General features: G+C 37.1%; 1 protein-coding gene across 1 annotated transcript in view; it reads right to left on the reverse strand.

Annotated features, from left to right (window-relative positions):
* PHLDB2 (pleckstrin homology like domain family B member 2) overlaps window positions 1-22765 on the reverse strand; it is a 119565-nt gene that overhangs the window by 25979 nt on the left and 70821 nt on the right. The window contains exons 6-12 of the mRNA XM_055127120.1: window positions 20538-20666; window positions 13798-13953; window positions 12083-12193; window positions 9146-9235; window positions 5225-5368; window positions 1977-2117; window positions 714-813 (exon numbers count right to left, since the gene is read on the reverse strand). Coding sequence (XP_054983095.1) covers window positions 714-813; window positions 1977-2117; window positions 5225-5368; window positions 9146-9235; window positions 12083-12193; window positions 13798-13953; window positions 20538-20666 — 871 coding nt within the window. The remainder of the gene's footprint in view (window positions 1-713; window positions 814-1976; window positions 2118-5224; window positions 5369-9145; window positions 9236-12082; window positions 12194-13797; window positions 13954-20537; window positions 20667-22765) is intronic.

Genomic DNA, 22765 nt, shown 5'->3' on the forward strand with positions numbered 1-22765 from the left:
GTTTAGAGCTATCATAAGGTGCTTGTCTTGCACACGACCAACCTGAGTTCAATCCCTGCTACCCCTTATGGTCCTCTGAATGCTGCCAGAAGTGATCCCTGGCAAAGGGTCAGAAGAAACCCCTGGACATCACTAGGTGTGACCCAAAAACGAATAAAAAAGAGAGATTGAATGCCTGCCCTTCATTACATCCCCATGTACACCCCTGGCATATCTCCACCACTGTATTTATTATGCTGTATGCATATATTTTCAGTGTTTTCTTTCTCACTTGACTGTTAAAATCTCAAGGGTATGGATTCTGTCATTTTAAAGACCCTTCAGAATATAGGTCAAAAGAGTAAGTTAGCCACAAAGCAGGTGAGCAACATAATTAAGAGCCCTCAGAATCATTTTGGATCTCGGTGATCTTTCCTTTCTACCTGACAAGATGGTTTATTGTTCTCTAGAGGCGTTCCAGATTTGAAAATTCTACTCCACTTATAAAGTACAAGGAGTACGTCTAGAAGGTATCAGTCTTAGATGTGTGGGAAAGTGATCTTAACACAAGAATAAGAAGAGCTGCGTCCATCTCCAGAGGGGACACAATAAAGAGTCCAGTCGCAGACTTTGGTTGAATCCCTCTGACAATCCCATACCTGCTCTCATCTCCTCTCAGGGAGGAATCTAGCGCTTTCACCAAAGACATGACATTTGATTCCAAAGGTACATACCTCTGAGCATCCTCCGAGATTCCGAGTCTCTAGTGATGGTTGCCAGCGAGTGGGGGAGAACACTGCCACAGCTGTTGCTCTGTCCCAGGGGCAGGTGAGCCTGTGAGAACCGGGAGGAAATATTCCAGCAAAATTTGCAGCCAGTGGTCTAGGACATGGCCCATTTCTGTTTCAAAAGCTCCCATCCAAGTGCAGAGGGCAGGGAAGGTACGCCTTGGCACCCCACTTGCTGATGCTACATTGTAAAGGGGAGCTGCTGTCTCTCCCAAGGGATTCACATCACAGCAATTCCTCCAGCATCAGCGATTCCAAAAACCAAGGTGCATCGGGGAAAACATGAGGTAAAACCAACTTAAAAACAACTGAAAATTGCGCATGCACAAAAGCAGAGGGCAGACGCAAGCACTGGCGCGCATGCACACATGCACCCGTCGGAGATCTTGGCTGTCACGAGTGCATCCGTTTCCACGAACTCCTGTTTGCTAGAGACTGAAAACTGGATAGAGCTATGAACTACACAAACGGCTTCCAAAAAGCCTTTACTTTTAAAAATAGTATAACTCTTTATGCAAAATCCACTTGGAACAATAGTTTATAAAATAGATTCATACAAAATTACTGATTAAGCGCAAACAGAGGGTCAAAAAGATTTGTCTCCCCACCTTCTCGCCTCCCCACCTCTTCTAGCCACGATCCCTTGAATATGCCAGCAGAACAAGAAGAAGGGCTCAAGCATCAGGCCTTCGGGGCTCCCATTCAAGCATCCCTACTGACTGGCTCAGGGCATTTGGGCCAGCCAGTTTGCTTCTTACCACCTCAGTTTATCCGTAGGGACAAAGAAGACAATAGCACCTCTACTGCGTAGTGTTCTGGATTTTAAAGTGAGAGGATCCCCATATAGGGCTTAGCTTAGCTTAGCATCAAATGTATTAAAATGACTCAATAAATATTTGTTATTATTATTTCTGGAATCCACAATGTATATCCTTCTGTTTTCAGATCTGGAACGCAGCCATGAGAATCGGTCACAAGAGGATGCTATCCATCACTAGTGTGCTAGATTATACCCTGGTCCTCTTTCCTTGATCCAAGGGTTTACCATTCCAAATAGTACAGAAAAATGAGATTTAGACATAAAGCCTTCCCTGCAAGCAAATTTAATAATCTTTTATTTGGTGTTTTCTTTGAGTCTTTGTACATCTGTTAACATAAGGAACAGAAGACTCATTGAATATGAAACTCAGGGTTCTCCCTATGTCCTACCTTTGGGGTGGTGCTTCTCCCCATAGTAGCACTGCTGAAATGTGGGGATATGGAAGGTGCAGCTTTCTTTCGTGGCAAAGTGTCACTCAGATAGAGGCCTTCTTTATGCTGTTTTTTTCTTTCTTCCAGACTTCTAAAGTGCTTTAAATGCAAATATAAAGCAAAATAGCAATACTTGTCAAACTGAAACAGGCCAGAGAAAAGAAGTACGTATTTACAAAAAAAAAAGTTTCAGAATTTTAACAGATCTTTTTGTTTTTGCTCTTTGGGTCACACCCGGCAATGCTCAGGGGTTACTCCTGGCTCTGCACTCAGGAATCACTCCTGGCGGTGCTCAGGGGACCATAGATGCTGGGAATCAATCCTGGGTCGACTGCATGCAAGGCAAATGCCCTACCCACTGTGCTATCGCTCCGGCCCCAATTTTAACAGATTGTCTGTTTAAAAGGATTCCATTTTTACTCATGTCCCCTAAGAGATGGAGACTAGCATTTGAGCAGAAATATAAGCACCCTTAAAAATTTATTATGATTGAATCTAGAAACATTTGTTAAAATCCACCTTCCATATTTAATTCCTGCCACCTTGGGGCCTTGGGACAACTTATAAATTATTATGATAGTCATCATATGGATGGCAAAGAGCCTGTGTAATAATGCAAGAAAAGTTTCTCCCCTTGTCTGTGGGCACATTCTGTGTGACAGCACAGATCCCAGTGTGAGGGGACCAAGGACAGGAGAAGGAAGAAAGTGGAGAGAAGAAAAATAAACAGGAAAGCTATTTCTTAGATGGAATAATAGTTTAACCCCACAAACACACTTTAAACTCTCATGTTTCGATAAAAGACATCCCTCTAAGTGAGATTTAATTGGAGAAAAAAAACCCCTGGGAACTGGCAGTAAACCCTCAGTTAAAAATCCCAATGGGGACAATTGGTGATCTTTTGGTTACTTTTTTTTTAAATTCTAAGTAAAAAATTTTGCTCACTTGAAATATATCCACACTTTCTTGCTACCTCTAGAAATGTATTTAATAGTGAAGTTATTTCTTAATTTAAAGTTCTTTATAGGTTTTGTAATGCTTCATAAGATCAATGTAAATTTGAGTAATCAAATTTATTATCAATCTCCATTCTCATCATGAGAGATATCTGCATGCTAATTTTAAAGTTATCTATCTATATATATATTAGCTACTATTTATTAAGATAAAAGTAGTTTGCAGATATAATTAATAAAAGTTAACAGCTTAGTACAGAAAATCTTTATTTGGAGATCTAACAATTTTAAGAATTTTTTTGGGTTTTGAGGGGGTCAAATTCACATAGTCAAAAGGGATATCCAAACTGATTAGCTTAATATATACATACTGATTATATTAAAAATCAAAATATTTAGAATAGTAAATTATTTAAATTTAAAATAATTTTTTAAAGTTCAATTTAAAAAACTGTTGCTTGGGACTGGAACAATAGGACAGAGGCTAGGGTGCTTGCCTTGCATGCAGCTCACTCAGGTTTGATCCCTGGCAGGCACCCCATATGGTCCCTCGAGCAGCACCAGGAGATATTCCTGAGTGTAACACCAGGAGGAAGCCCTGAGCACCACTAGACATGGCACAAAAACAAAAATAAGAAAACATTATTGTCTTATAGGCGTAGTACACTGCTTGTACTGCTTGTAGTGTAACCTTGGATTGGACAAGTTACACGCCTAGATAGATGTGAGTAACTAGCTTGTCCACTAAATGTCCACATGGACATAATTCTTATCCCACCTGGTTGTAGGGTAAAATAAAATATTTACAAAATGTTTAGCATATCTTGACAGATAGCATGGGAAATATGTCAATGATCATGGTTCCAATAATGTACAGAAAAAAATGTTTCTGTAGACATGGCAGCTCTTTCTACCATGAGTTTATGAAAATAATCATTACTTTGGGAAATACCTAAGGCAATATCTGGATGGATGTGAGCTGAAGCACAAAAGTGAAATGAGTTCAGACATGTCAAAAGCTAGGTGAATAATGCCTTAAAAACTATATAGCCTGGGGAGATACTAAACCCTGGCTCCATTTTGGCACCACAAAGTCTTCCAGCATTGCTGGGCATAACCTTCAGTTCCATCAGCATTGCTAGGTAGGACTCCCAAGCACTGCAGGGTGACCCTGGTTGTCTCTGGCACTGCTGCAAGGCATCCCCTGGCACTAGCATTAAACCCTCTGGCCCTCCTGGCTGAGACCTTCTGGGACTTGTCCTCAGGTCCCCTGAGCACTGCCTAGGACCCCTTAGGGAGGGAAAAACCCCTATAATAATCCTAGTAATTCAGATTATGCTGAATGTCCTTTAAGAACCCAAACCAAATTCAAATACATCTAAGTCCAAAGGAGGATAAACTTAAATCTCTTTGGAAAAGTTGGAAAAAATATTTCATGTAAGTTACTTTGCTATTAGGTCAAAAATCACACTTCTAATACCAGTTCCTAATTACCTGTTGTTCCTGCTGCCTTCTGTGTTTCTTAGCTGGTAAAGGAGGAGGCGTATCATTTAGAGGGAAAGGATGGACAGATGAAGCCAGGACTTCAGGCCAAGGGGCTGATGGAGGTTGAGTGATAGAAAAAAGAGTGGAAGGAAACATAAATCCAGAATAGACAAGTGTTCCTTGCTTTATAGGAGAAAGAAGAAGTATATATGTATATATGTTTCCATATGAAAAGAAAGAAGAAAAAAATAAAATCAATCCAATTGCTTTGATTTCTCATAAATTAAATCAAGAAGTCACAAATTATGGGCATTAACTTTTTGATTTAGCTTTCTGTTAAAATCCCAGAATGTAAGCAACTTGGATCAGTAGAAAAAGCATTGTCATCCCTAGAGGTTTTCTAACATTATAATTTTAAAAATCTAGGCTACAAAACAGATAAAAAACCAAAGATGAAATCAGAAAGGTCATTCAAAGCAATAATTTTAGAAAGACTCTATGATTTCCAAGAAAAGTCAGATTGGAGACTTAAGATGTAATTCTAAGATGCTGAACACTTAGGACTCCATTCTATCATACATTTCTTGTCTTCAAGTATCATAATTACAGAGCAGTAGCCCCAAAATAATGTTTGTCAAATCAGCATCACTCTTGCTAACCTGACATAAAGTTGTCAGACATATACTTCATTTTCAGTGAACCACGGGTTAATTTTTGACATGAGTAAAGCAGTGAATGAATGAATGAAATGTCATGCCAACACACCTCTTTATTTTGTGGCTGGCTCGCCAGCACAGCTGTGGCAGGCCCAGTGGCAACAGCGTCAGCATCAGCAGGGAACTGGGTGGAAGGGGATAGATTCGTGGAATTGCCACATGGCTCATTAATTTCACTTACACTGATATAGCCCTAAAAGGAGGAATTCAGAAATTAAACACAAAGAAAGCCAAAGCTGAGGCATGCAAGAGTATTAATGCTCCCAGTACAATGGAGTTAGCTCAGAGCAGCATAGCCAGATATCTGTGGTATTATCAAATGTTTCATTAAAGGAATCATCAGCAATGAATATGGTGCTTAATCTTTAAGAATTATGTCCCAAATATTAATTTTTTGGTGAAATCAAAATGACTATATTGAGAATATTCAACATATTTTGAAATATCCAGAGGTATTCACAATTATTTTGTGATGATATTTTTACTTTACAACACTTGAACTAATAGCACACAAAAATCTGAAATGTAATACTGACAATGCAATCACTCACACTCTAATTTAGTTACCTTTTCCAAAATGTTTATTTTTAGATTTTCCCCTCTTCTTCTCTTTCCTGAAAAATTAGAGTGTGGGTCCAGAGATATAACAGATGTTAAGGCATTTGCCTTATATGAGGAAGGCCTCAGTTTGACCCCTATCAGAAGGTCCCCAAGTACTACCAGAAGTAGCCTCTTGAATACCCCTCTGTGTGGCCCAAACTGTTCCCTCTCTCTTGGAAAAAAAAATTAGAGTGTGAGTAAAATTGTCTGAGTGTTGTTGACTTTTACACCAATATTTTAAAAACAGTAATTTGTTCTTAAATCATGTAATGGTGATCTAGCTAATACCATAGTAATAGAATCTAGCTATCAGGCATTCAACCAAGTCAGGTTGAAAAAGGACACAGTCATGGTGTAAGCTTTTCCTATTTAATTATATACATATTTAATTTAATTATACATATTTATGCACCACATATCTAACTATAAACACATAAGGCAGAACTCCAATTGCAGGATATTTCAATTTAGGGCAGTTTCAATAGCTCCCAAACTATCCCCAGTGGATTTCTAGTGATTTTAAATTCCAAAACTTAGCTCTGGCTTCAGTTTAGAGAAAATATCCATAAATCAAAATCTCTACTCATCAGAACTCCTGAATTGATTTGTGAGGCAAATACACTATAAATTTTCATGGAAAATAAATGTATATATCAATCATAATTTTTGCCACACTAATGAAAAAGTATAAAGAAAAGAAGGTTATAAAATAATCTCTCTTTAAAGTAGAATGAAGTTAAATTTAACATCTGAGGACTTTTATTAACTCATCAATCCTTTCAAAAAGTAAACTGCACAAAAAAATCATTATACTGATTAGATAGACATCATAGGAAGGAAGGGATGGAGGTCAGCATATCTTATGAGTCAAGTCTACTTGGTACATGAAATAGGACTCATGGATAATAAACATAAGAGTTACAGATACACGAAAATAGTCAAAAAGCCAAGTGGAGGCAGAGATGTGAGACCCCACATTAGGCTGAATCTCATCCATGGCACCCCAGAAGGGGGCAGTTGAACCCACCACCCTCTCAAACATCACCCTTGCAGCTGAAAACCTCTGAAACCCAATCACCGCCATCCTCACGGCCAGACTCCACAGGCTTGGACGAGCCCCATACAGGAACGAATCTGTTGAAAAACTCAGGTGTATGCGTTTTGTGACCAAAACCTCCAGGCTCTCCATGGAGTCAGGGATGGATGATCTTCCCACAATCCCCTGTTCTTCCAGGAGCCTTGCTCATTAACTGGCCATGATGCAGAGACTCACAAATAAATCTTGAAAGAGATCAACAAGCTGCAGAGGTGCTTCCAAACCCCAAAGTTACCATCCAGCTAAAAATTTAACTCCAGCACTATCATCCCATTCAAAATTTTAGAATTCCTGGAGTGACATCTCATACTCTACACTACTGATATACCAGGAGTAGCACACCACATCGGATGGGATGTACACTAGAAGGCAACCAATCTCGATTAAGAAAATATTAACACACCTGGCTTAACCTGTAACATATTAGTAATCTTTTATTCAAGGGTTTAAGGGCTCCAGGGTGAGATACAACAATCTTCACATGCTTTCTTCTAAGGAAATCTTTTTTGATCATTTTTAGTGAATTATTCATACAAGCAATACAAAATAAATTATTTAGGCCCTGCTATTGGGGCAGGCTTGGGTGGTGGTTGGGAAAATTAGAAATAGTGGTGGTGGGAAGATGTTATTGTGGTGAGATTGGTGTTTGACTATTGACTGTAATAAAACATCATGAACAACTTTATAAAAATTAAATTAAATTTAAAAAAAGAAAAAGTCAAGGGAACTTTTGATATAAAAGTTTGAAGAGAAAAGGACTAACTTCAGCTAAAATAAGAAATATTTTGTTCTTGTGCTAAAAGAAGAAATCTGTAACCTATATTTTTCATTTATATGCTATAAACACCCCAAACTCTCTCCATCCAGAGTCAATGGTAAATCATCCCTTACAAACTTATTCTTACTTCTTTTTTTCCTATTCTCAGGAAAATGGAATCACAATCCATGTACTTACTCAAAGTGAAATAATGGCATCATTCCTTAAAATCTTCCCTCCTTTTTTTTTTTGCTTTTTTTAGGTCACACCCGGCAATGCTCAGGGGTTACTCCTGGCTCTGCACTCAGGAATTACCCCTGGCGGTGCTCGGGGGACCATATGGGATGCTGGGAATTGAACCCCGGTCGGCGAGTGCAAGGCGAATGCCCTACCTACTGTGCTATCGCTCCAGCTCCTCCTCCTTTTTTTTGCTTTATCCCCACATCTAATTTGTGAGCAAATCTGTGAGTCAATCTGCCTCTGCTTATCTCCCACTCCATCCGAGTATCTCCATCTCTCAACGACTGCTCTAATCGAAGCCACCAGCCTCTTTAACGTGACTCTCAAAATCTGGCCTGGCCTACCTTGCTGACACTCTGCTAAACTCCATTCATTATCATCCTTTGTTCATTGAATCTCCCAGTTCTGTGTTATGAATAGTAAGAGAAACCATGAAATAGGATGATCTAAGAACTCATAGAAATATTACATAAAATGTTTCCAACATACACAAATCACAGGACATATTATTTTAACGGATACTTTACTTCACATACCGACACACACACAGACACACACACACACACACATTATATTGTCTATGTGAGAATTCCTAATTGCTGACCATTTTAATGCAATATAAAATAAGTTTTTTTTTATCATGCACATTTATGTGAAAGAAAACTTCTTTGTTTTTTAACAAAAAAATAAACTTTTTTTTCTCAGTCAGGATTACAGATTTCTAAACTTAGAGAATATTCTACCAATATAGCCATGTAACTCTATAAAAAAAAAATACTTGGGAAAGAGTGGTAATGAGGTCTGAAAAAGATGAATGTTTGGGATAAAGAGTGTGTATAGTTCAAGGTAAAGTGACATTTCCAATTTAGGAAGAAAAAAAAACAAGAAGAAAAACAGAAGAAAAAAAGAAACCAGATCATATCCTCAAACGTAATGTTTTATTAAGACTTAGAGAAATAGGAAAAAGTAGGAAGTGAAAAATGAGATTGCAGGAAGGAGAGAAGAAAATTTAAAACTTGTCTCTCTGGATGCTATATTTTTTGAAGGTCCAAGAGAAATCATATCATTGCCAAGCAAAGCACAGACACACAGACACAGACACACACACACACACAATCTTCAAAACATAAATGATGAAAGGTAGAAAAACTACCAAAGCATTGTGTATTTATTTCCTTTTAAAGTCATGGTTTTCTTATTCAATGAATCACATAAAACTGGGATACATCTCCTGGTTTCGAAGGTATAATCAGTGGACATGTAAAACCATAGCTTACCTCTTTTAATGTACTGGAGTTCACAGGAAAACCTTTCCCCCCAGAGAGGCTGGCGTATTTCTTTTCCAAATTACAAAGATTTTCCTTTTCCTGAAGAAAACAACATCTATTAAACTTAGTCAACCTTGGATTTTAGTGGAATTAATTATATTTTAAAATTTTATATTAGATCTTAAAATATCTTTTTTGGGTTAAGTGTTTGTACTAAAAGTCTTTGGTTTTTTCTTTTTTTTGGTTTTTGGGTCACACCTGGAGATGCACAGGGGTTACTCCTGGCTCTGCACTCAGGAATTACCCCTGGCCGTGCTCAGGGGACCATATGGGATGCTGGGATTTGAACCCGGGTCAGCCGCGTGCAAGGCAAACGCCCTACCCGCTGTGCTATCTCTCTAGCCCCTAAAAGTCTTTGTTTTATTCAGGCACTTATTATCACTGAGTTGTAGGAGTTTTACGTTTTTATATTGTTCTTCTTATGTTTTTTTTTTTTGTTTGTTTGTTTTTGAGTCATACCCACTCAGGGTTTGCTCCTGGCTCTGCACTCAGGAATTACTCCTGGCAATGCGGGGGGGACCTGGGATGCTGGGGATCTAACCTAGGTCGGCCCTGTGCAAGGCAAATACCCTATCTGCTGTACTATTGCTCCAGCCCCAGGAGTTTTTAATATATCCTGTCTGTAAGTCCTTTGTCAATTCCTTTTTAAGGAGTTTTTGCTTACCCCAAGACCATAAAGTTATACTATTACATTTGCTTCTGGAAAAAGTATCATTTCATTTTTGACAGATCTATGATATGTTTTGAATTAATTTTTCTGCATGGTTTGAGGACAGATGTTGTTCAGGTTTGCATTTTTCCATATTGAATTAGATATCTGGCAACATTTATTGGAAAGACTTTCTTTTCCTACTGAATTGTCTTGGATCCTTTGTCAAAAATGAACATAGAGAATAGGTATGGAACTATTTCTGGAGCATCTGAAATACTGGATCTTTGTAGCAAATGCTGAAATGAAATAACATGGATTCTCCAATTTTGTTCGTATTAAAGTTATTTGGGATAATCTATACTTTTTTCATTTTAACATATAGTCATATAAAGGAAAGTTAGAGTCTATGGGGTCTACGTAAATAACTTATATGGACTCATAATTATACATAAAGAACAAATTTCTGGGGCTGGAGTGATAGTACAGCAGGTAGGGCATTTGCCTTGCACACGGCCGACCTGGGTTCAATTCCCAGCATCCCATATGGTCCCTGAGCACTGCCAGGAGTAATTCCTAAGTGCAGAGCCAGGAGTAACCTCTGAGCATCGCCAGGTGTGACCCCAAAAGAAATAAAAAAAATGACTAATTTCTACAGAATGGAATTATTACACTTTATACACAATAATTACATTATATTATGTATATAATAGAATAATTCTACATAAATGGCTGATTTTGGGTTTTCTCAACTCAAAACTGGCTGAGGTGGAACTACTCCATCTACTTTTATAGGTATGACCATCATAGAACTATCATAGAACGTCCTTCTTTAGTGTTCCTTTCTGGATTTAGTCTCTGTCATACAATTCACTCTGGGTCCATCTCACAATTTTTGATCTCAAGTGTTATAGTGCTGTTGTGGTGGCATATATGCAAGCCTCAGTACTGAGACCATCCCATCAACTTTAACTTATGGTGCCATATCCCTGAAGACAGAACAGAGGTTAGGTGAAACAACAACCACTACAACTACAACAAAACAGCAGCAACAAAAATGGGCTGTGGGTTGGCCAAAATAAATTCCTTTACAAGTCAACCAATAGTTGTTGGGCACATAAGGACCTTATCAAATCACCCTTTGATAAGGATGATAGTGTCACCCAGATCAGATGGTATGAACTCCTAGAAAATTAAGTCAAACTATGTGTTTTTTTTTTTTGTTAAGAAGACCTACATGTGAACAAGTATTCAAAACACCAGAAAATGTGTGAGAGCAGTAAAAGCAGAAAATTGAATTTTATCTATTTGACAAAAGGCAAGGTTTTTTTTAAAAAAAAAAAAAAGAATAAAATCAGGGACTATACACATTCCCACTGTGAAAAAAATATTTAATAATATAATTCCATTATGTGGAGAAAAAAAAAACATGATGAAACACTCTTATGTGTTTCCAGAATTTTACTCATCATTCACATATTAGCTTAATAGTGTGGAGGATTACATGAAGATATATGTAAAAGTATTAAATTATATTTCACTTCTCATTATTAAGAACTCACTATTAAATTCCAATTTCCCCCAAGTTAGAACTTATAACTTTGGGTTTTTTTTCTTTTTTTGGTATTATCTTTCGGACGAGATTGGGCTCGTTCTCGGAGAGCCCAGCAAGCTACCCAGAGTATCCCGCCCACACGGCAGAGCCTGGCAAGCTACCCATGGCATATTTGATACACCCAAAACAGTAACAAGTCTCCCAATGGAGACATTACTGGTGCCCACTCGAGCAAACTGATGAACAACCAGGCGACAGTGCTACAGTGCTATTATCTTTCAGAGTTTTATGCTTTTTCTTTTCCAGTGGCTCACCCCTCCCTTTCCCCTTGGTTTTCATGCTCATTGCACACAAGGTGGGATAGGGGAGGGTGGTGCCTGCCAGGGTGCTCGCTCTATCACCCCCCCACACACCCTGTGGGGCTTACTTCCTGCTTGCCAGGGCTCCTGCTCTCCAGTGGTGCTCACACAAGTTCTGCATCCCTGAGCCTGCAGTGGTGGCGGCCGTGCACACAGGTGCTCTCCAGGCGCTGGCCTCAGTGGCCACAGGACTTGCAGAGCTCTTTAGCCATGGGGCCCACAGCCTGTCTCAGAGCTGACACACTCCTGGTCTGGTCAAGGCTAGACATCTCTTTCAGAAACCCATGCTGTATTGTGGCCAGGGCCGAAAAGGAAGTACTTACTCTTTGTAGCATCATTATTAAATTATTCTTTTCTTTCACAAAATGATCTTGCTCTCGCTGAGCCTGCTGTACAATGTGGCTGGCTTGCTTTTTCAGAGCAGAGATTTTTTCCTGGGGGTGAAGGGGAAAGGATGATCATAAAAAACAAAACAAAACAAAAAAAAAACAGACACTTAAATATTTAAGAGTTTTTCAGTCTATCTTGGGAAATAAAGGGAAGAAAGATGTTTACAACTGGAGTAATAGTGACCACATTCTAGCTAATGGTAGTCAGTGATCGCTACCTAGAGTGTGGAAGAAATTCCTTGGACTTGCCGTGCTTCCTTTCTTTACCAATACAAGTTAAGTGTTTTTAAAATGTATTTGAGGAAACCAGAAGTCAACAGGAAATCTTTTGGACTATAAATGGACATTTAAAAAACATCGTCTTGAGAGGTGCCTCATGGGACATACGATACAATTTCTTTTTTAAACTAAGAGCTCAAGAATTCAGCTTCTGTGCTGGAATCTGACTCCTTCATTCAACCCCTGACGCACCCTGACACACCCCATGCCCACCCTTGCCAAAAAAAGAAAAAAACTAAAAAAAGTCTCCTTCACACCCAACTTTTCTTCCCTTGATTTTATTGGTTTGGTATGGAGCACTGGTGGTAATTCTAAATTTTGAAATAAAAACTGCATTCTGGTGTAGGGGTTGAGTGGAATCCGTAATCTACACGGATTTGAGAACTCAACCAGCTTTGAGAACTACTGAGTAATGAAAACAGAGTATTCCAAACTAGAGTGCGTTCATGGAACTATTCTGAATCAAGTTACTTACGACTGCAAAAGAAAGTAATCTTAAAAAAAAAAAAATCTAAACTATTGGTTTTCTCTGTCTTGATTTTTTACATAAAAGAAAAAAAAACATGAATATTGTGCATAAATGCATCTACAGCATAGGTAAGGAGAACCTGGCAATATACTTTGGGGAAACAATAAAACTTAAGAAGAGATATCCTAGCTCTGAAGTAGCCCAATGGCATGAAGACCACTTCCCTGTGACACATACAAATACGGAAACCATTGTAGAACAGAAACTGAGGCTCTATTTAGATTACAGAACAACATTCTCTCTCTCTCTCTCTCTCTCTCTCTCTCTCTCTCTCTCTCTCTCTCTCTCTCTCTCTCTCTCTCTCTCTCTCCCCCTTCCTCCCTCCCTTCCTCCCTCCCTCCCTCCTAACTCCTGAGAGGGAAAGATGATGGGCCCCAAATGCTATGGTGAGGTTGGGACTGAGTTGACCTGGGGAGCCATTTCTCCAAAAAGCGGTGGCAGAGATATTTTCAGCAGTGATAGAAAAATGTTTCTACCTACCTCCCACGCTTCTCATTTTCCTCAACAGCCATATCTTAATTTATTTGTTTTGCAGTATCACTAGCCTATAAATGTCAAGAACCACTGACATGTGCAAGATCTAGTATGTGATACTGAGATAAAAAGAGAGGTAGACAGAGACACACTAACAACTCTAATAATAATTATAATTGACTCTCTTTTGGAGTGGTCCACCCAGTGGAGCTGGGTGCCACAAGGGTGGTGATGAGATTGAATCCAGAGCCTGGTGGTGAGATTGAATGCAGAGCCTTGATCATGCTAAGTACTCACTCCAACTTTTCCAGCTATCTCCCTGGCGCAGGACTGACTTTCTACGTTTAGCAACAGCTGGAATAAGTACCTTTCTAGTAACAATGTTCCGCTGATACTCAGCCACATCTCGTAGGAGCTGCTGGGTCAGGTTCTCCTTTTCCTCATCCAGACGGCTCTCTCGCTCCAGCTGTTGGAATTCCAGGTCCTCAAAGTGTTTGCTCTCCACATCCAATAGATCCGCATCCTTAGGAGAGAAGGAATGAAAACAAAGCGCAAGAGTTGTTAACAGCATCCTTCAAAAGATGAAAAGATATTAAAGTAAGCAATCCAAAATGTTTTTCCAGGTACAACACTGAGCAGGGGTGGAGCTGAATAATCTCCCCAAAGAGTGACAGAATGGAATTGAAAGGTGGGGGAGGGGAGGCAAATGATAACTTCATTATCAGTTTTAGACTGCTCTCTCTGAAGCTCTACCGGCTGTTGCTTTCATACTCCTGCTTCAGCGCCAAATGGCTGAGGATCGGGTTCTCATTTTAACAAGACTAATTATTTCAATCTATGACCATGGAACAACTTACATCTACTCTGTTTTCAATTTCTTTGACATATTTTGTTTTCAATTAATTTTTTAATTGTTATTTTATGGTTTTCAAGGTATTGGGAATGAGATTGTTTGCCTTATTTTTCAGATGTTTCGCTGTCAAAATACAGAAAAGCACATGATTTTATTTGTTTTTTTTATATTATGTAACTTTGCTGACTCTGTTATTCTAAAAGTAGTTTTATTTTTTTTCTCTTTCAGATTTGTTTTGTGTTAGTTAAATTTAATTTGCAAATAAATAGGATATTTTTAACTTCTAAAAAATCCATGAGGTAGCATAAAAATGTATCATAGATAAAATCAGAATTCAGTAAATAATTTAAACATTATCTGCAGCCAAAGGCAATATCTCTCGAGAAAATTTCCATTTCCCACAACATTTTAAATAAAATTAATCTTTAATATATATACATTTAAGTAGAGTAAATTTAAGATGAAAAAGTTGATAATTATTTAAAAATGGGAAGAATTGGTATGCATAATAGATAAAAGGTTTCTAAAATGAATATACTACCCTGAAAGGAACAGAACACAATCCACTGGGATGTGAGGAGAAAATATTGAAACTTTCTCATGTTTTAGTTTTCCTTTTCTGCAGTTTCTGAATTAATATTCTCTAGAGTATATATGATTAGGTGGTATGTTTACATTATATGTATATTTGAGCACATGCACTATATGTGTATACATGAAGATATATGTATGCACATTCAAATTTTGTCAGTATTAAAATTATAATTCTAAATATATGTATGATATAGTCTTTAATTTGATTCCTGTCCATTCCTTAATATTGTTTGCAAACTCTTTTCCTAGAGAGATTGACACCACAGACTTAATCAAGCTCAATGAGTGGTTTAATATGTTAAGCATTGCTACACTGAACACTGTCTTAGAACATTTAGGAATGATCAGAAATCATAAAAATAAAATAGTTCAAAGTAACCACTAACCAAGTTATAAGATGCTGAAGATAGAATAATTATATCTGTGTAGAAATTGTGTGTTGTATAAATTTTTCTCCTATTTTAGCTCTCCTTCCCCTTGTATTTGGAGCCTTTGAGAGAATTATGATGAGAGAAAATAGTACACACTCACAACTATATAAAAAATATTCATATGAGGGCTGGAGCGATAGCACAGCAGGTAGGGCATTTGCCTTGCATGCGGCTGACCTGGATTTGAATCCCAGCATCCCATATGGTCCCCTGAGCACCGCCCGGAGTAATTCCTGAGTGCAGAGCCAGGAATAACCCCGTGCATTGCTGGGTGTGACCCCAAAAGAAAAAAAAATTCATATATATGTAAATAATCTATTCCCAAAAGGAAGACAGGTGGGCTATATAGCTTGAAGCTCTGCATATGTTAAGTCAAAATTTTTTCAATCAATATATCAATGAGTTGAATAAATAAGTATATGATAAATTAGCTATTTTGGCATTTAAGTGGACCATTGCTCCTCTGGTTTTTATGTAAGTGATAAATTCAGTCCTTTAACATTTTTATCAAATAAAATGGAATTTATTTCCATCTTCTGCAGTCACACTGGGAGTTATTCATAGAAGGCTATTAAGCTTCCATATAATTACAACCAACACTATAGCAACAACATTATTATGTCAACAGACCATGGATCTTCTGAGATTAAGAAAAGTAAAACAATCTTAAAAACATATCCAGTGTTGCCTAACACTTCTGTTACTGTCACTATCATCCTTTTGCTCATCGATTTGCTCAAGTGGGCACCAGTAACGTCTCAATTGTGAGACTTGTTGTTACTGTTTTTGGCATACAGAATACGCCACGGGTAGGCTTGCCAGGCTCTGCCGTGCGGGCTAGATACTCTCAGTAACTGGTCTTGGCCTTTATTTTAAGTTACTGATTGAAATTTCAGCTTAATAAAAACATGCTTTTAACTCTAAAGGAACTAATAAATTCATACTAAATCTATTCAGTACTAAAGGAATGAAAGATAATTCAAGAGATATGTTTCAACAATACATTTACAATCTAAAAAAAGTATGTTTACTCATACAGGCATACATATTCAATTTTTAAGGTTCTTCAGTTAATCTGGGTTTATGATGAAAGTTATTGAGATAAAAACAAATATTAAAAATTATAAATAATCATAACACAAAGTCAACATTCACAATATCTGCAATGCTAGTCATTTATTCCACATCTAGTACTATGCAACATGTTACTTATGTGGGTGAAGGTCACAGAGTCACAAATTTATTTCTAGTAAATATTTCAACCTCTGTATGAAAATAATAGTATACCATGTAGGAAAGTTGAAAATTAAAGCTAAGCTCAACACTAAGAATATTCTGGAGTAATCATCTGATCAAGTTATGTAAACCATCAAATAAATTGTATATAAACTTGCACTGTGGGTCAAAAAGATCAACTTGGGAGGGGAAAAAACTTTTGTAAGTTTAAGATAAAAAATTAGGGATAAACTCTGTGGCATAGTTTAATTGAGCACAAAATAATACATAAGCAATCACATTCAGATGTATAACTGGGTGAATGAAAATCTTATTTAAACTTCTCCCACAAAAAGAACTTTATGAATCGCTATTGTTTTGCAGGCTCAAAGGTGAGGCATGATAGAAAATAATACAGTAGTGCTAAAAAAACCAAGTCAGTTAAAATGCCTTCTTTTCTTTCCAATTACTTTTATTTAATAGACGTTTACAAGCAAATTTTTGTTTTCTTTGCTTAGTAGGGGATCAGAAATAAAATAATACATGTGTGGTATATATAGTAGAGATTACAGTTAAAATCTCATGACAGCTCAAGGCCAGTGCTAAAGGCAAATGGGGCACAGTGTTTGTTAATATTTCTTCATTTTATGAGTTACACTCAAATGCTTCTTTAAGTGTGTACTTCTGGGATCTGGAGAAGCCAATGGAAATGAACTAGAACAGACTCCTTGTTTTATACATATGGATATAGAGGACTGATGAAGTTAAATAACTTCATTATTCAAGACTAAATTTTTTTATTTTTTTTATTTTTTGCTTTTTGGGTCACATCTGGCAATGCACAGGGGTTACTCCTGGCTCATGCACTCAGGAATTACTCCTGGCAGTGCTCAGGGGACCATATGGGATGCTGGGAATTGAACCTGGGTCGGCCGCGTGCAAGGCAAACGCCCTACCCGATGTGCTATTGCTCCAGCCCCTCAAGACTAAATTTTTGCTTCAAGATTAAATGATAAATTAATTGATCGAGGAAAAAGGAGTTTCTAAATTGTAAAATCATGGCAGTCTCCCAGCCAGCTCCCCTCCTGCCCCCACAACTTTAATTAAGAGAACAAAAACAAGCAGTGAGCCGAGTAAATGTCAAAATCACAAGAAAATGGTTCTGGCAAGGTGTCTCTTCCATTTAATAGTAGAACCAGGGGCCTAGACATAGTACAGTGGCTAAGAAGCTCGTCTTTTAAGCGTCTGATCTCTGACCTCCATATGGTCTCCCATATGCGTGATCCTTGAGCACAGAGGCAGGAGTAAGTCTTAAGGACTGTTGGGTGGGGCCACCACCCTCTAATTCCATTTAATATTGGAACCTATTCAAGCATACAAAAGGCTCTCTTAATTTCAACTCTTTCCCTCTATTACTTGTACATATCTGGGGGATAATAATTCACCTGATGAAGCCCTATCAATGAATATAATCACAAGTCATGGAATCAACATCATATAAAAATTGTATTTTAACTATCTAATGCAGTGACTTGGAATTGAGAAGCCCAGTCATAAATCCATAGTGGCGTATACACAGAATCACTTTATAATTTCATCTTAAGTATTTGAGACATGTACAGTTTAAGAAATGGCTCTTTTTCTTTTTCATCAGATTTAAACATTTTGTAAGATTTGCCACCCAATGTAGTCATTTATATTTAAAACAATTTCACTGAATCTAGCTTAAATACTTTGAGAAAAGCTTTAAAATTAAGTGGTGTACTAAAGTGTCTGAAGTCTGAAAGGAAATGGGTTGTGATAATATAGGAAGGAAGTTTCTTGTATAAATGAACTTCTCACAAAACAAGTGGACTTTTGACTGGTTAAGTCAAGGAATTGGTGGAGTGTTCTTATGCTTCGCATCCCTAGGAAATAGAATTAGTAGGATTCTTAATATCAGGTAAATAGAAGCTATCACAGGAAAGAGGTTTTATGATAAGAATTTTATACCCCATTTAAAACGGAAAGGGAAGGAGTCTTTGCCTTCAATTAGCAGAATAGACTGCCTGCCTCATTTCCTTTTCTTCTTCATAGACATAATCCTTACAGTATAAACAAATTTATGCTATCATATTGAATTCAATTAAACTAAAAATAATTTATATCAGCCTGAGTCTAAGTTATTAATTAGAACCCACAAAATTTTATTATAAGGAATGTTTACAAAGGACCAGCTAGTAATCTGATAACTACATGAAGAAAAGAACACAATTTATAACCATTCTGCTTACTCATCAAGTATTTGGATGACTATAAAATCATTAGCAATAAAGAGAGTTGAAAAGCAATAAAAAATACTTCTCAACTCTACTGTAAATGGGCATAAAAATTACAACTAAATTAATTTCACAATAGTACTCTTTTTTAAATTTTTTTGGAACTATTCATTTTTATCACAAGACTACCAGAGACTGGTGACACTGAGGATCAGGAAGCTTTCTCTTCTTACTGAAAATTTTACTGTACACAATAAAGTTACTAAAGAGGAAGAAAATTATTGAAAAACTTTTTTCTATAAGGCAGAGCCTAGCAAACTACCCATGGCATATTTGATATGCCAAAAACAGTAACAAGTCTCACAATGGAGACGTTACTGGTGCCCGCTTGAGCAAATTGATGAGCAACGGGATGACAGTGACAGTGATTATAACTAATGAAAAAAATATTAGAATGAATTGTTATTGGGTAACTTAACATGTTTTATTACTCTTTATTAAGATACTTTCAACTTCTGAAATACATAAGTTTTTTTTTGGAGAGGGAGTGTTTGGGACACATTCAGAGGTGCTTAGGGCTTACTCATGGCTCTGTGCTCAGACATCATGCCTGGTGGTACTTGGGAAACCATATGTGGTTCTGAGAATTGAATTGTAACTGGTGTGTTAGGGAATCTCTTTTACTTCTATAATATTTCTCCAGTCCTTAATTACATAAATTTTAACTGCAAGTTTTCATTACTTGCTGATACTCAGTGGTATCAAATATTTTTATATAATGGTCATAAAAATTTTCAAAGTATGCTGTATTAATTTATTTTTCAATTTTCTCATTCCTATGAAGATACAGACATAACAACGTGAATAGTCTTTTTGAACTCACATGGAATTCTAAGTTATTAATGGCTGAAGATAAGTACTACTAAGGGCTCCTTCTGAGGTCCAACACTGTTATTGACTGCTTTCCTGGGGTCACAGATTATTTGGGCTGCTGCTTAGAGGATAAAATTCACTTGTCAAGAAAATGTGAAACATTTAGTGGACATTTCGATGTTTGTAAAATTCCACCTGGGAAGTTTCATTTCCAAAACATAACCAGGGTGATCATATTTATTACTGACAGTGTTAAGACCTGGAGAGTAACCCAATAGAACTCAAGAAGAAGGTCTACGATGCCCTAAGGTCACGGAAGCTAAGAAGCTCATAGCAGACACTGTTGAGAGCAAGAGCAATGCGTGCATGTGTCCAGGCTTTACGTGTTTTGATTGTAGTACTTGTGCTAATGAGTTCAGTGTTCTACAAAGCAGAATAAAAAAACAGAAACAAAACAATGGGTGGTGGTGGTGAGAAAAATCAAAGAACAAGATAATTTTGGCCAAAGAGTCTAAAAATCAAGCTAAGAAAAGAAAATGAAAGGGGAAAATAGTACACGATGCAACAGAAAATTGGGGGGAAATGGCAGTTGATTTGAGTGTTTTAAATTCTGGTGTAGGTTTTGTGTCAGTTTTGTTGTGTTACAAAGATTGACTACAGAATGTTTTTGCATTACAAATTGAGTGAAGAATTCTAATAAGGATTTAAAAAAAACGTTAAGCATGAAATAATACACACTGTCAGTATGCATAAGTCTATTTAGAAAGCATCTAACAACTATTGTTTATGCAACTTAAGCTATGGGAAGTAAGATATCATAGGTAAATGGAATTTGATAAAACAAGAAGGAAAAATAACTGTTGCAGTCCTGTTTGCTACTGACCCTCTTCAGTTGTTGTTGTAACTGTTCCCTCATGGACTCAGGACAATTGTCCAGCTGGGTCTTCTGCTCGGAGTAAAGCTCCTGAAGCCTCTCTAGTTTTTCCCTCTCAGCATCAAGCTTTACCTTCTCCTGAAGTTCAGAAATCAGAAAATAGAATAGAAATTATCTTCAGAGCCCAAGCAGACGTTAGTGAACATTTACCAAGGGTAACAAAAATAAGCAAACATACACCAACTCTAGATACCCTATGAATGTAGAAACATGTCTTGTTAGTGACTAGGATAAAGGGACTTGAGCGGAAGGAAAGACAAGGTAGCCGCATTGACAGACTCTCTAAACACAGTCCCCTTCTCTGGGCATTGGCAGTGACTCCTCCTCTTCCTTCCCACCTTCTTACCAACCATATTATAAAAGCCAGGGAAACACTAGTAGCACTAGTCAATGATCAACATAGGACAAACAAAATGCCAACAGAAATCATAAAAGAGCCTTTCAAAAGAGTCACTTGACAAAGAATCAGACAAAGGACAGAGGACATTTACCTCAAGAAGTGTAGTCCTTCAATTTGCTCCATGCATTTAAAGAAGCAGGTTTTGGAAAGTATTAAATATTTCTTTTCAGGTCTGAAATATGCCAGGAGCAGCAGTTGATACCCTGGTCATGTGAAACAGTTCTAGCTATTGGGCAGAAGTTAGAATTGAACAAATAGAAAAACCCGATTCCAAGAAAGTATCTAATTCAAAGGTTGAGAGGGATGCTCAGTGTGTAAGGCTGACAAGGCAGCAAAGGGGAGACGATCTATTAAGGAGCTCAGATGGTCACCACAGAAGGGTGACACTCGCTGTGAAGATAAAGACTATAATGACTGACACAGAAAGTAATCAAAATATAGATTTAAAGAAAAAGGAGAAAGGAGAGAATAGCTAAGAGTAAGAAAATAGAAAGGAAAAGATAATATTAAATTTCTCCCACATCATACACCCAGGTGATCCTGGATAAACACTTTCCAGAGTATATCAGGCAGATGTTGTAACACTATGATTATGTGGTCTTATAATGCTATCTCTTAAATAAACAAAACTTCTGTTTAGTACTAGTATTCCCAAATTATGATCCCTTTATGATGCTCAAATTTACCCTTGAAGCAAACTTTAGACCCAATTCTCCCCTTGCTTAATAATCTCAATCTAAATAAAAGCACTTGAAACACTGCCATGATATGATCCTCCATAAGTAAAATGATCACCACTTTATTTCCCTAGTTCACTCTATGCAAACTGATGCAGAAACCCCTGGTTATTAATATGAATGGAAGGATTGTTTAAAATGGATGAAGCTGTAAAATCGTCCTATAAAATTATACTTACTATAATCTCTTCATCCAAATGGCCATGATTTCCTGTACAAACATACATTTAGATTCTTCATAAAAGATGTTATGGTTTAAATAAAAAAGGATACGATACCAACACCTCTACCACTTTGCTTTAATCTTTATTTTGCTCTATCTTTAAAAAAAAAAGTTTAGATGAGTATCTTTAGATTTAGAAATGCATTTCCCATTCAAAATGACTAAATTTGGAAGCCATAAATTTAGAATGCTACTGCATATAATCTAAAAATAAATCTATCACTCAAGATTTAGCAGTTCATAAAGAAAATCTCTTCCATCCTTGAAGATAAGTTTTCTGACTGTGCACACAGATTGTACAGAGGCTGGAGAATGCACTGGGATCCTTCACAGAAAAAAGGATTCACAATTGTTAATTCAAAGTAAAACTGAACATATGCACCAATTAGATTTGGTCTTTGAGTTTCAGAATAATTCCCCCCTTAGGAAAATCAGCAATACAAAACACCTATTGTCTTCAGCTAGAAATTTTGCTATTTCCTCTATTGTGAATAAAAGATAGCCTTTATACAGCAAAATTATTTTACCCAGAAAGAAATCTATTTCTAGATACCAAATTTGTTCCAAACAGAAAGTTAAATAAGAAAATAATTCACCCATTCCAATTAAAGTACTGCGGGTCCAGAGCCTTAACATTTAAAAACACATTGATAGAAACACTGATACAATATTCAAAAATTTGAAAAGGTGCTAGCCTAAAACTTAAGTTTCAAATAAAAAGAAAGAATGGAAAAGTTCCTCTGATGGATCTTCATATTCTTAAAATTATGAGTGCGACACACAAAGAAAACAACCCGTTGAAAGTACCTTATCTTTA

This window comes from Sorex araneus, chromosome 2 (assembly GCF_027595985.1).
Source record: "Sorex araneus isolate mSorAra2 chromosome 2, mSorAra2.pri, whole genome shotgun sequence".
In the NCBI taxonomy this organism is placed as follows: domain Eukaryota; kingdom Metazoa; phylum Chordata; class Mammalia; order Eulipotyphla; family Soricidae; genus Sorex; species Sorex araneus.